The sequence below is a fragment of the Penaeus monodon genome, chromosome 16 (assembly GCF_015228065.2).
Source record: "Penaeus monodon isolate SGIC_2016 chromosome 16, NSTDA_Pmon_1, whole genome shotgun sequence".
NCBI lineage: Eukaryota > Metazoa > Arthropoda > Malacostraca > Decapoda > Penaeidae > Penaeus > Penaeus monodon.
This window is the reverse complement of record NC_051401.1, coordinates 36,089,111-36,103,661: the sequence shown is the minus strand read 5'-3', so window position 1 is coordinate 36,103,661 and position 14,551 is coordinate 36,089,111. Positions and strand designations below refer to the sequence as shown.

At 37.9% G+C, this 14,551-nt stretch overlaps 1 protein-coding gene across 1 annotated transcript; it reads right to left on the bottom strand.

The window, feature by feature from the left end:
• Nucleotides 1-4,850: 4,850 nt before the first annotated feature.
• LOC119583027 (leucine-rich repeat extensin-like protein 5) lies at nucleotides 4,851-6,017 on the bottom strand. The gene has a single exon (XM_037931538.1). It carries the CDS (start codon nucleotides 6,015-6,017, stop codon nucleotides 4,851-4,853), a length of 1,167 nt encoding a protein of 388 aa, XP_037787466.1.
• Nucleotides 6,018-14,551: the final 8,534 nt, after the last annotated feature.

The following is a 14,551-nucleotide window of genomic DNA, read 5'->3' as shown; positions in this document are numbered from 1 at the left end:
TTGTTATGCATTTTTGTATCATTTTAATAATAATAATATGATGATCAATAATAGAATGATAATATAATATTATGATTATGATTATATTATTATTACATTTATTATTAGATTATTATTATATAGTTTATTGTTATTATTATTAATATTATTATTATTATTATTATTATTATTATTATTATAATCAGTATTACTACCACTACACTGTTGTTATCATCATTCTTATCATTGCCCATTATCATATCATACTATTGTATTAATTATCAACGCCAGGCATCATTAGAATATTGCATTTATTATTATTATTAATATTATTTTTATCATTATTAGTATTATTATTATTATTACTATATATTAGATATTAGTATATTGTGATCGTTATTTACTATTTATTTTCAATCATCAGCATCAGGATTTCAATTATTTTTATGTTATTATTGTATTTTATTATATTATTTAGTAGCAGTATTATTATATCATATTCTATTATTATATTTATTATCATATTATAATTGTTCTATTATCATGATCATATTCATAGTAACATTATCTTATTATCATGAGCATTATATTTCATCATTATTTTATGTATTTAGTAGTATATTGTTGTTGTTTGTTGTAGTGTTGTGTCGGTGCTCGTGTTGATGATGTTGTAATCATTATCAATTATTATTAGTATTATATATTTATTATTATTCTGTAGTACTACTATACATACTTACTACAAATAATACTACTGAACTACACACTAGTAGACTATTACACATATCATATTGGTTATACTATGATGTCATATTATTATTGCTATTATTATGATTATCTTAATTATAATAATGGTATATTATATCATTACCATCATTTCATTATTATCATTCATTGTTATGATAATAATTTCTCCAGCAAGTACTGGTCTATTATTTCATTATCATTATCATTATAATGATTAATACTTTTATACCAAATCTATCATTATCAATATTAATGGTAATAGTATTATCAATATCACGTCATAATATTGCTGATAATCTTGTCCTTCACGTACCACTAACAAAAGTTTTCAGCATATTAAGTACGAGAGACAGGCTTCCTTGAGGATAGTAGTAACTGCAGTAGTAGGAGTTGCATAAGCTCCTAAGATTCACAGAAACGTTTGTCATCCGTTTCAATGCCAAAAGACTCAGTAAAGGAAAAACTGGGACACTTTGGCAACTTTGGAGTACTCCGATCGCCAAGTTGTTTTCATTCAGTGATGTTCTACTAAATACTTAGTTCCAAGAAGAAAATTATTATTTCTTTTTTATTCTGTCATTGAGATGTGGGCCCTCAAAATTATTTTACTTTTTTTTTCAAAAGAATGGTACTTTCGTGTTTACCAGTTGATATGTGGTCGTTGAGTGTGGGTGTGGTGTGGTGGTGTGTGTGTGGGTGTGTGTGTGTTGTGTGGCGTGTGTGTGGTGTGATCGGGGAGGGTTCCTCAGGCGGTAGTGCTGGTCCTTGTCTATATTTTATACACAAGCGATATGTGGCATTGGCATACTAATAAAAGGTGGCATATATTGATATTCCGTACAGCAACCAGGACGAATAGCAGCTGATAGCATCCTGTAGATTGGAAGGTAATTCATTCCTTGGTGCTCGAGGTGAGGGATGAAAGTAAAGCCTTACAAGTCAGGGAAATGATGTGAGTCGGTCTAGGAGTAACGCTCGGCCATCCAAGGTCTGCTGGTAATGGAAGTCTTAATCAAGTCAGTGGATAATCTATGAAAGCTGTGGATCCTTGATTCAAAATTACATTTGAGTCGAGGCCCGGCTCCGTTCCTTAAGGAAGGCTCGTTCGAAAGTGCAAGAGGATTTATGACTAAGAATCATTACTCGTAGATGTTCTTTATTTAATTATGGACTCATTGCAAGTACTCGGTTCTCCATTGCGGATATTTGCTGCAAACTCACATATCAGAGCTTGATTTGTTCTTTAATACCGACAAATTTCTTTTTCCGATTATATACGGGAGATGGGGCCTCTTTCAATTATATACATGACTGTAATCGATAAATGTCACGGTTAATTACCGTCCATAAGTTTTTACATGATTTTGTTCTATAGCCCTCAATTCAATGACATTTGTCGATAGTCCACATCTCGCTTTTCTACATGGGCCTATTTATCTACTTGCTATTGTAGGATTTGGATGGAGGCCTTCAGGGATTGTAACGTCTCCGACTCTTGAGAAGTTAAGAGTTCAGATGATAGGATTTGACAAGCGGACGATATATATATAATATATATATATTATAAGAATAATATAGATAGCATAATATAATATATTATTCATATAATATATATTATCATGTGGTGTGGTGTGTGTTTGTATGTGGTCCTGTGTGTGTGTTGTATCTATATATACATATATAATGCACATTAATGTGTAGTGATGTGTAGGTAGATATATATATGAATTTTAAAAAAAACAAATAAATAGTATAATATTATTATATATATATATATATATATATATAATATCTCTATATCGCGCGCGTTGTGTGTGTGGGGTGTGTGTGTGTTGTGTGTGTGTGTGTGTGTGGTGTTGTGTAGTGTGTGTGTATGTATATGAAAATGTTGTATTATATATATATAATTTGTAAATTATAATAATATTATATATATGTATAGATATGTATTATACATATATATATACTATATAGAATATATGATATATATATATATATATATAATTCACAAACGCGCGCACACATACACACACACTACAAACACACATAAACACACACACACATACACACACATAATAGGGTGTGGTGGGTGTGTGTGTGTGTGCTGTGTGTTGTGTGGTTTGTTGGTGTGTTGTGTGTACATACATACATCAATTATATATATATATATATATATAATCTATCTAATATATATTATATTCACAAACACAACACACACAACACCACACACCACACACACACACACCACACACCCACACACACACACACATAATATATATATATATATATATAATATATACTATACTATATATATAATAATATATACTATAATATAAATGTGTGGTGTTTGTGGTGTGTGTGTGTGTTTATATTTATACATATAATATATAGTGTTAACATTATTCTAATACTTAATATATATAATATATATAATACATAATAAACACACCCCACATACACACACACAACACACACAAAACACACACACACACTACACACACATATATATATATACATTATATATATATATATATATATATATAATATATGTGGTTTGGTGGTGTGTGGGTGGGTGTGTGTGTGTGGGTGTGCGTGTATGTGTATGTATATATTAGATATATACTATATATATAAATATCCTATAATATGTGTGTGTGTTTTGTGTGTGGGTGTGTGTGGATGTGTGTGGGTGTGTGGGTGTATGTATATTACATACACTCACAAATGGATAGATAATATATTAGCATTATATATATAAATATTATATTATATATATATAATATATTATTAAAAACAATATAGTGGTGGGGGTGTGTGCTGTGTATGTATATATTACATATATATACATATATGTGTTCACACACACACATCACACACACACATACACAAACGCCGAGGAAGAACAACCCTTCAATGGAGATCATAAGGATCTATGAAATCGAATAAGTGACACACGCAAAAGTAATATCAAGGGTTTATTCGTATCATACGCAAATGAAGTTACTGAATTGTTATTTTGTGTTCACGTCCTTGATTTAATCAGTGATATATCATCATGATGACAGCGTTGTTAATTCCCATGATTATTTGTTGTTTTTTGGATCATGGAGGGATACATACGGTCAGCATCAATAGAAATATATAGAATATTTTAGAAGATTGCATCAGTATAACTCATAGTCATGTTACTGGAGCATCACCTATGCGTTTTACTGTTGTGTGTTCATTTATAATGAATATTAGGATTAGCATTCTCCAATAATAACATACTATGCGAAAACCAGAAAAAATCGAAGGTAATTCAAAGGAATGTCTTTAAAAAGGTCGGGGTGGAGGCCTAAAAGGTGACCCTGTAGTTCAGGTCACGGGCTGTAGGCCACGCGGATTCGCCGTTTTCGGCCTAAAGGGGTTTTGCGGACGGATGCACACCACGGGCACGTGCACACACCCTCACATGGACCTACACACAAACTGTTGTGGTAGATATGTAGATAGATGACCCTGCGTTTGTGTGTCTATATGTGGTGTGGTGTGTGTGGTGTGTTGTGTGGTGTGTGTGTGTGTGTGGTGGTGTGTGTGGTGTGGTGTGTGTGTGTGTGTGAATGATGATGTGTGCTGTTGGGTGTGTGCGTGTGTGTGTGGATGCCGTGAGGGTGTGTCATGTGTGCGTGGTGTCGTTTTGTGGGGCTTGCGCGCGTTGCTGTGTGACGGGATTACAATTACAATAAAACAGATATACATGTGCGTGCTGCATCCACCAAACAGCCAACCACCAGCAGCGACGGCCAACGACAGCCCGAAAGCATCATTATGTAATGAATAATGGGTCGACTCCATCAAGCAATATTCTCGGACTGATTATTGAAGCGAAAAAGCGAGACTGGAACGACTAAAAGAGGCAGCGCCCGCGGCTCTATTCCACTCGCGCCATAACTAACAGTATAAACAAGGCGCGCGTCAACGGCAAGCCTCCGGGGAGTGGGGAAATGGGTGTGAGCACAGGAATGGGTGGGAACAGGGGGGTGTGAAACACGGGAGGGGGAGGGGGGGTGTGAGCACAGGGAGTGGGTGTAGATGGGTTGGTGGGCAGGGAGTGTGGTGTAGGATATGAGAAAGGGATTTGGTTAAAGTGTGGAGACACAGTGAGTTGGGGAAGAGATGTGAGCACAGGGAGTGGGCGCAAGGGGTATGATTACAGGGGATGGGCGAAGGGGAATATAGCACAGGGAGCTGGGGGCAGTGGTGTTGTTGGCATAGGAGGGGCAAAGGGGGGGTGAACGCTGCGGAGTGGGCCAAAGGGGGGGTGAGCACAGGGTGGGCCAACAAAGGGAGTTTGGAACGCTGGGAGTGGGCAAAAGGGGGTGTGAGCACAGGGTAGTGGGCAAAGGGGTGTGAGCACAAGGGAGTGGGCCAAAGCGGGGTAGTGAAGGCTGGAGTGGGCAAAGGGGGTGGTGTGTAGCACAGGTGTGGGCAAAGGGGTTGAGCCAAGGGAGTGGGCAAACGGGCGCGAGGGTGTGAGCACATGGATGATGTGCAAAAAAAAAGGGAGTCCCCCCCCGTGAACGCTGGGAGTGGGGCAAAGGGGGTTGTGAGACACAGGGAGTGGGCAAAAAGGGGTCCGTTCTTTGCAACGCTGGAGTGGCCCCCAACAGGGGGTTGTGAGCACAGGGGTGGGCAACGGGGTCTTGGAGCACAGGAGGGGCAAAGGGGGTTACCTTTTGTGAGGCACAGGGCATGGGCCAAAGGGTGTGGAGCACAGGGAGGGGGCAAAGGGTGAGTGGAAAGCTGGGATGTGGGCAAATAAAGGGGGGGGGGTGTGAGCACAGGGTTGTGTGGGCCCAAATCAAAAACAACAGGAGCTGGGGGTTTGTCTGTGAGCTACAGAGGCATGTGGGCAAAGGGTGTGGGGGTGTGGTCGTGACGCACAGGATACTAGTCGGGCCCAAAGGGACCCCGCTGGTGTCGGTGAAAGCTTGTGCTCCTCTGTGTGCAGTCGTGAACGTGGGGATCGGGGGAGTGGGCAAAACACAAAGGGGGTGTTGCTGAGCACAGGGTTGTGGCGCACACAAAAAAAAGGGGTGTGAGCACAGGGCATGGCAAAGGGGTCGGGTGTGAGCCACAGGGAGTGGGCCCAAAGGGGTTCCCCCCCGTTTCTGTGGGTTCCGTGAGAGCAAGGAAGTGGGCGCAAAGGGCTTTCCCCTGGTGTGAGTCCACAGGGAACCGGGGCAAAGGGGATGTGAGCAAGGGTACACCTTCGTTCGGGCAATAAGGTGGGTGTGAGCACAGGGCATTTTGGGCAAGGGGTCGTGAGCACAGGAGTTGGCAACCCATCAAACAAAAAAAAAGGGGGGTGTGTGAGCAAGGGGAGAGTGGGGCAACAAAGGGGGTACGTGAGCACAGGGAAGGTTGGCAAACACAAAGGGGGGTGTGAGCACAGGGTGTGGGCAAAGGGGGGGGGTGATGAGTCACAGGGGCACGGGCAAAGGGGTGTGGAGAGCACAGGACGGGGCAAATCCAAAAAGGGGTGTTGTTGTGAGCACAGGGAGTGGGAAAAAAAAAGGGGGTGTGTGAACACAGGGATGTGGCAAAAGCAACAGCCCAAAACAGCAAAAGGGGTGGTGTGAGCACAGGGAAGTGGGCAAACAAAAACAAAAAAGGGGTGGAGCACAGGGCGCGCGGGGGGCACAAAGGGTGTGAGCCCAGGGGTGGGCAAAACAAAGGGGGGTGGAGCACAGGGAGTGGGCAACGGGGGTGTGAGCACAGGGAGTGGGCCAAAGGGGGTGTGTGACACAGGGAGTGTGCAACAGGACAAAATAGGGGTGTGAGCACAGGGATTGATTAGTGGGGCCAACAAGGCGGGGGTTTGAGCACAGGGGTGTGGGCTCAAAAACAGGGGTATGTGAGCACAGGCAATGGGCCAAAAACAGGGGGGGTTGTGAGCACAGGGACAAGAGCTGGGCAAAGTGGGGTGGTGGTTTGGAACGCTGGGAGTGGGACAAAGGGGGTGTGAGCACAGGGCCATGGGCAAGGGGTCGTGAGCAAGGGGAGAAGTGGGGCACAAAAAAGGGGTTGTGAGCACAGGGAGTGGGCAACGGGGGTGTTTTGGCTGTTGTCTTGGGGTTGTGGGTGTCGAGCACAGGGATGTGGGCAAAAAGGGGTGTGTGAGCACAGGGAAGTGGGCAAAGGGGTGTGAGCACAGGGAGTGGGCTAAAAAAAAGGGGTGTGAACACAGGGGGGTACAGGTGATTTTTAGAAAATTAATTAATTACATAATACTATAATTTCCGCTAAAACTTAATATAAAAAAATAAAAAAAATACAAAAAAAAATGTTTTCTAGAAGGGGGAAGGAGGCGGGAGGAGCTAGGGACGGGGGAGGGGAAACGTGCAAAAAAAAAAAAACACATAAACAGAGAAAAAAAAAGAGAGAAATTAGAGACACTGAATCGATATTATAACGTAGAGGAAGAAAAGGAGGGGTAGGAGGGAGGGGGGGGGGGGGGAAAAAGGAAGGGGGACAGAAGGGGGGGAAAGGGAGATAGACGGGAAGAGAAAGAAGGATCTCGAGGTGAAGATGATGTGAGGACAGGAGGAAGAGAGAGTAGTAAGAGAGGGAAAAACGTTTAAAGAGAGTGAGAAGAGGAGAAGGAAGAAAAACAAGAGAAGGGAAAGAAGAAAGAAAGAAACGAGTGCTATCACCCTCAAATAAAAAAAAAATCTTCCGTCCTTATTCATTTGTGTTTTTTGAGCCTCTTTTGTTTCTGCAGTATTTCTCTGATCCTTTAGCATGATTTTCGCCTATCCAAATTTTTTATATTCTTCAGTGTGTGCCGGGGACTTAGCTTTCATCCTGACGAGCAGATTACCGTTTGCTTAGATGAATGGTTCACGTTTTTCGACCTTATTTCGAAAATCACAAACCTCCTATGAGGCTATGAATTCTATCTCCGAGAATTCGTGATTTATTGACCTGAGAATAATTAACAATCAGTTTCTTCTACTTCGTGTCTCGCTCGATCCATCCTCTATAAAACGTTCTTCTTATGTTCAATATGAAACTATGGCTTGTTTACATCAGCAGATTGCAATCCGCTTGCGAGTCCGACGTTTATGACTCTAATCCCAGTTTTTCTTTACCATCCATTTATCATTACAGTTCCTTAACTTTAGATAGATCAGGTTATATATAGGCCGTCATCTTTTCGCTTCTTCATTTTGAGCACTGGCTCCTTGACAAGCTCTTTCAGTACTTAACAGTTTCCATGTATACTATGATTACTTCATCGAACTTTTTCTTGCCAGCTTTTTAGACCCGATTTTGACTAATGTTGCCAATTGTGGTGATTCTACTCTTCCACCTCTTCTTAATTCTTTGATATTCATGTCAGACATTTCAGAGGATTCTCTCTCAGGGTTTGTGTTGAGCTGCGCAAACATCTCACCAATTCCGAGAATTTAGGGATTTCTCACGTATTTTCAAATATTCTGCTACGAGCGTCTGTCTACTCTGGCTTCCAAGAGCTCCAGTTTTAACTACTGCTTCCGCTCAGCAACCATTTTCTTGGTTCGTTTCAATGGTTACCCATAAAACAAAACACAAAAACGGGCCTGTACTCACGGCAGCTGTCTCTTATGCGACACGGAAAAACAACTTACCATGCAGGATTTCGCGTTCACTTCTCGCCTCCCTCCTCCTCTCCGGCTCTCACTCACGGTGAAAAGTGTCACTTATCGTTTTAATTTTTTTAATTTATTCTTCACTATAACCATAATTATTCTGTGTTATCATGAGCCGTACACGATTTATCGAACCCACGGTTGTCGCCTTAGGCACCCACTGCCTAATCGTTACGCATCTTAACATGTAAGAGTTGTGTAACTCCACGATGCGATGAACAGTCGCACGTGTGTGTGTGTGTGGTAGTGTGTGTGTGTGTGTGTGGTGTGGTGTAGTGTTGTGTGTGTGTGTGTGAGGGTGTGTGTGTGTGTTTGTGTGTGTGTGACGTGAGTGTGTGTACTTGTATATATAGTGTGTGTGTGTGTGTGTGGTTGTGAACTTGTATTATATAGATGTGTGTGTGTAGTGTGGTGTGATTTTTTTGTGGTTTTGTGTGGAGGTTGTGTGTGGTGAGGACTGTGTGTGTGTATATCTATAAAATATATCAATTATATAAATAGTCTAGATATATATGTGTGTGTGTGACTGTGTAGTGTGTGTGTGTGTGTGTGTATGTGTGTGTGTGGTGTGACTGTAGATATATATATATATAAATAATAGTATAATATATGTGTGGTAGTAGGTGTGTGTAGTGTATGTTGTGTGTTTCTGGTGTGTGGTGTGGTTGTGTGTGGTCGTGGGTGTGTGGTGTCTGTGATGTGTGTGTGTGTGATGTGTGATGTGTGTGTTGGTGTGTGTGATGTGCACATTGATGATGTGGGAGTATGATATGTGGTGTCATGTAATATATAGATAAACCAAAGTGAAGGAATATATACAGCAAGCACACACACAAAGCACACACACACAACACAGAGACACACACACAGCCACCACAGCACACACACAGATAATATATAACTATGATAATATAACATGTATAATGATTATGTATATATAGAAATGCAATAAATATACTAAAATATAATACATATACCGCTATTATAATAAGATATATATATTATATATATATGTACATTATATATGTATAATAGTATATATATATACGAGTATATATTATCAGATATATATATATATAGTATACATATATAGATATATATATATATGACTATATATCTATATATATATATATAATCTATATACATTAGTATATATGATCTAGATAGTATATATAATAATATATATATATATATATATATATAATATATACCTATATATACCACAGTGAACACACATTATAGCACGTGGAGTATATGTAAAATTGTGTGTATGCATAAAGGTATATATTAGTGATATATATTAATATACTGATAATATATATATAGGATATATATGATAATATATACATATATATATATATATACAAGATATAATATATATACATAGAATATATCTATATATAATACTATATAGCATATAATAGTAGTGAGTAACTATATAATAATAGATATATATATAGATATATAGAATGTAAAATATATTGTAATACCTATATATGAGTACATAGGATTATATATATGTAATACGTACCCAAACACACCACATTATATATATATAATAATATATATATATATATATATATATATAATATAGGATAGTATATATAATATATAATTATTTATTTATTGATGTGATATACGAAATGGTGTAAATATATATATTAGATATATATATATCTATATATAATATATATATATATTATATTAGTGATGTATACGTAAATGTGTAAAATTATATATATAATATATCGATATGATGTATATATATAGAGATATATATATATATTATATATATATACCTATATAAATATATAACACAAACACACATCACACACGTGTGTATGTATGCAGAGTTATATATATATATATATATATATCTATAATATATATATATATATTATATATAATATGTTGTAGCGCTATATATAATGATGGCGGCAATATTAATAGTCATATATATATAATCTATCTCTCTCCTCTCTGTCTTATCTATATGAGTAATCTATAGTTCTATTTACATCTCTGCCTCGTCTAGTAATCTATATAGTCATCTCCATATCATTCTCTATATCTCTATCTCTCTTGAGTCTCTTCTCTATATCTGTCTTTCTTTCTTCCTTGGTTCTTGCTGTATCCGTAGACTGTGTCACTTCTATCTCCTCTCTCTCCTTCTCTATATATATATCTATCTCTTCTTTTCGTGCTCTCTTATTATGTCGCTATCTATCCCCTATTATCTCTCTTATCTCTCTTCTTCTCCTCTGTCTATCTCCCTATCTATCTATCTCGTCATCTATCTTATCGAGTCGTCTCATCTCTTCTCTGCTCTATCCTCTCTATATATCTCTTTCAGTCTTCTTGCTGTCTCCCGATGTCCTGTCTCCCTCGACTCTCCCCGCCCCACCCCTCCCACCCTATCTCTCTAGTATTATATATAATATATATATATATAATATATATATAAATATATATATATATATGCATATATTATATATATATATATATTATATATATAGTAGTATCTTATATATAGATATATATATAATATATGATAGTAATATATACACAGACCACACATACAGAGGAGTAAAATGAACGCACGCATATATATATATATATAATAAATATGAATATATCTAGTTGAACACAATATATATATCCACCACACACAGACACACACACACCACACAACACACGGTGTATGTGTGTGTTGTATATATCTATATATCTCTATATATTATATATGAATACTGATAATACATTGAATATTTATTATAGAATGATCATATCTACTCTACATATAGATGTTATAATGACATATATACATCTACCTATTACAGTAAACACTAATAAAATATAGGTATATATAAACGATAATGGAACTAATATATATCTATATATAATATATTATATATTTATATATATATATATGATTATATATATATGTATATATAATATATATATATGTAGAATAATTATATGGGTATATAAATATAATATATTAGATATAATACTAGATAGATATAGAAGCCATCAAGTAGAACATATAGACCGCTACTAGTAATGGGATAAATAATGCATATACACACTAGTATAAGTGAATATGAAAGATAATAATATAGATATCGTTCTATGCTATTAATGCAAAAAAGATAGTAACACTATATGGAGATTATATAATAATATATATATATTAGTACATATATAAAAAAGGTATCTATATATATATATATATCTTATTAGTATATTACACATGGAATAAGAATAATGAAGTATATATAATAGTATATCTCAGATATAATATACATGATAGGAGTAACGCCCAACACACTATCTAAACGATAGTTACAACATAATATATATGTAAAAATAATATAATATAAAACTAAAATTTAATAGAGAAGTATGAGAAGACGATGTCAGTACTATAATATATGAGTAATTCTTGAATATATATATATAGTATATATTATGGTATATATATATATAGATATATATATATATAGAGACTATATATCATCTATATATATCTATATATATATACACACACACACGTGTGTATGGGGCGCGAAGCTACTTGCATGGTTGTTATTTTTTATATTTCTCGGTCACGTCTGGAGTTTTGGGGCGAGGGAATAAGGGGTTAAATATGTATATTCTTTCTCTCATTATTACTATTAATTTATTATTATTAATATAATTTCTACTGGAATGATGGCGGTTGAAATAACATTGAATGACTATAAACTAAAGTAGATACCTCTTTTAATTTACATTATATGATTTTAAAAAACGTTTGATTATTTAATGATTAACTATATTTATAAATATAACATTGTAATTCCAATATTTTTATTTAATTTTATATTTATTTTTAAGAGAATAACTAATGACTAATTATCTAAACGGAACGTGGAATTAATTAACATTTTTTGTTCTATTTTTCATTATTATTATTTATTTTTATGTTATTTATTTTTGTTGCAGAAAAACGTGAAAAAAGGAAGAGCTTGGGATTTCCAGCGGTAGAGCTAGACATATAGATAGATAAGTCATAAGAATGTATGGCGAAGAGGAAATATACTAAAAAGAGGCAAAAGGAGAGCAGGTGAGATGAGTGTGGGGACGTAAATGTTGGGAGATTGGAATAAAAAAAATAAAGCGGATAAAATAAGCCTTCTCGTGGGAGTGAATTCTCTGACAATTAGGTCTGACCGATGCAAAGGGGTGGGGAATGAAAGGATAGAATTCTTATATAATTTACGCACATAAATTTTAAGAAACACGACTGTATGGTAAAAAGATTCAACAGCAAAAACGAGAACTAACATACGTTGCTGTTGTAGCATTAAAATCAGAGGAGTTAAGGAAAAGATAAACGGTAAACACGAAAAAAATTGTTGGTGTTTGCTGAGCAAAATTTTTTCTCTCCCTTTTTCCGGAGACGCAACTCGTCTCATCTTCTGACTCACGTGTCTGCCTTAGCAATAGCATGAGTGCACTCCCACAATCACAGGCAATTGAGTCAAGAGTCCGTAGCAAGTTTGTAAGATGTTCCGGAATACTAGCACAGATGTGACAGTGTCGGTTGTGCTTAAGAGGGTTCATAAGGAGCATGTGCTCATGCTCTTTATGACCCTTGGAGGTGTTCAAGTGGGGGTTCAGTCTCAGTTTCCACTGAAGCTGGTTTAGTAACATTTTGGCCTTCTTGTCCAGACAGCTGAGTAGAAAGATAGGGTGATAGCTCCCCAGCTCCTTTGGTTTTGGGATGTCAGCCCTCTTCCAATTGGAGGGGGGGGGGGGGGTTAAAGTGGAATTTTCCCAGGAGTTCTTGATGAGTTGCAGGAATGCATCCTCACCATCATCCCATCAGAGCTTGGGGCTGAGAACTTTTTTGTATGTTTTTAGCTCCTTTCAGAGAGAAGATAATGTCCAAGATAAAAGGCTGGTGCTTTTTGTTTTCGCAGAAAAGTCAAGCACCAGCCTCTTTGCTTCTGAATGAGGGATGTGATGTGTGCACCTGGGAACAGTGGTTGGTGGCCTCCCCTGACCCATTGCCATATCTCTGTAAGGGTGGTCTGGTGGCCAAAGGACTAACACCATTCCAGTCACTTTTCTCACCTGACCCTCTTGGCAGTTTCCATGACATATCTAACAACCTCTCTCAGGAGGGTTAAATTATTAGGAGTTCTCTACCTTCGGAAATGTTTCCTGCACATGTTAACTCTGTGAATGACCTCCCTTATTTTGTGATTATATTACCACGCTTCCTGGACCAAGGCCGAATTTTAGGAATGGTCTTGAGGCTATCTGATTTATGGCATTGACAAGTCTGGCCCCAAGCATATCCACATTTTCACTCTGTGGGGTTCATCTAAGGAGCGGCATTTTAGGTTGGCCTTGTTTCCTTTTTTTGTTTTTTTTCCATCTAGGATTATGCTGCGGGTATTGGGGCTGGACAGCATCAAGCTGGCGGTAACTGTGCCAAACAAGTAATGTAAGTCTCATTGACATACTTTCTGATTCTGAGCCGCAATGGCAAAGATATGTATTGTCCCTTGGGTGTTGAGAAGAGCGATCTCGGGGAATGACTCAAGCACCTCTGCTATATGAACGCGTGCCACATCTAATCTCCTATAGGGAGCCAGGATGGGGAGGTGCGCAATGAAGTCTCCCTCTATAGTCACTCGGTCTTGTGCTGCACAGAGTTCACTGATGTCTAAGCTCCTACAGCTTGGCCTTCTGTACAAATTGTACAGCTTGAGGGGTCCCTGACCAGGTGGATCTCAACAGATAACTTTCTCTGCCTCCTCCCCCCTAACGAAAGCGCAGCTTGCGCAGTGGGGAGGGTGAAGAGGACGGGTGCCCAATGATCTGTGAGCCGGACCAGAGGGCTACCATACTGGAGGGGGTCTACAGTGAGGATGAGGGTGGAAAAAACAAAATGCTTCTGGTTGCAACCAAGGCCTATGAGAGGGACTGGGATGCACCCACCCCTGGTGCATCACATCTTGGACTAGGGAGTACCTCTCCCACGGGTTTTACCGTATGTGGCATCCCGTAATCCAGGGAGACAGGAGTCATGGAGGTTGAGCGATGATGCAAGCTGCACCGCTGCAGCTCGGCAAACACACCTCTTTGGTCCTTAT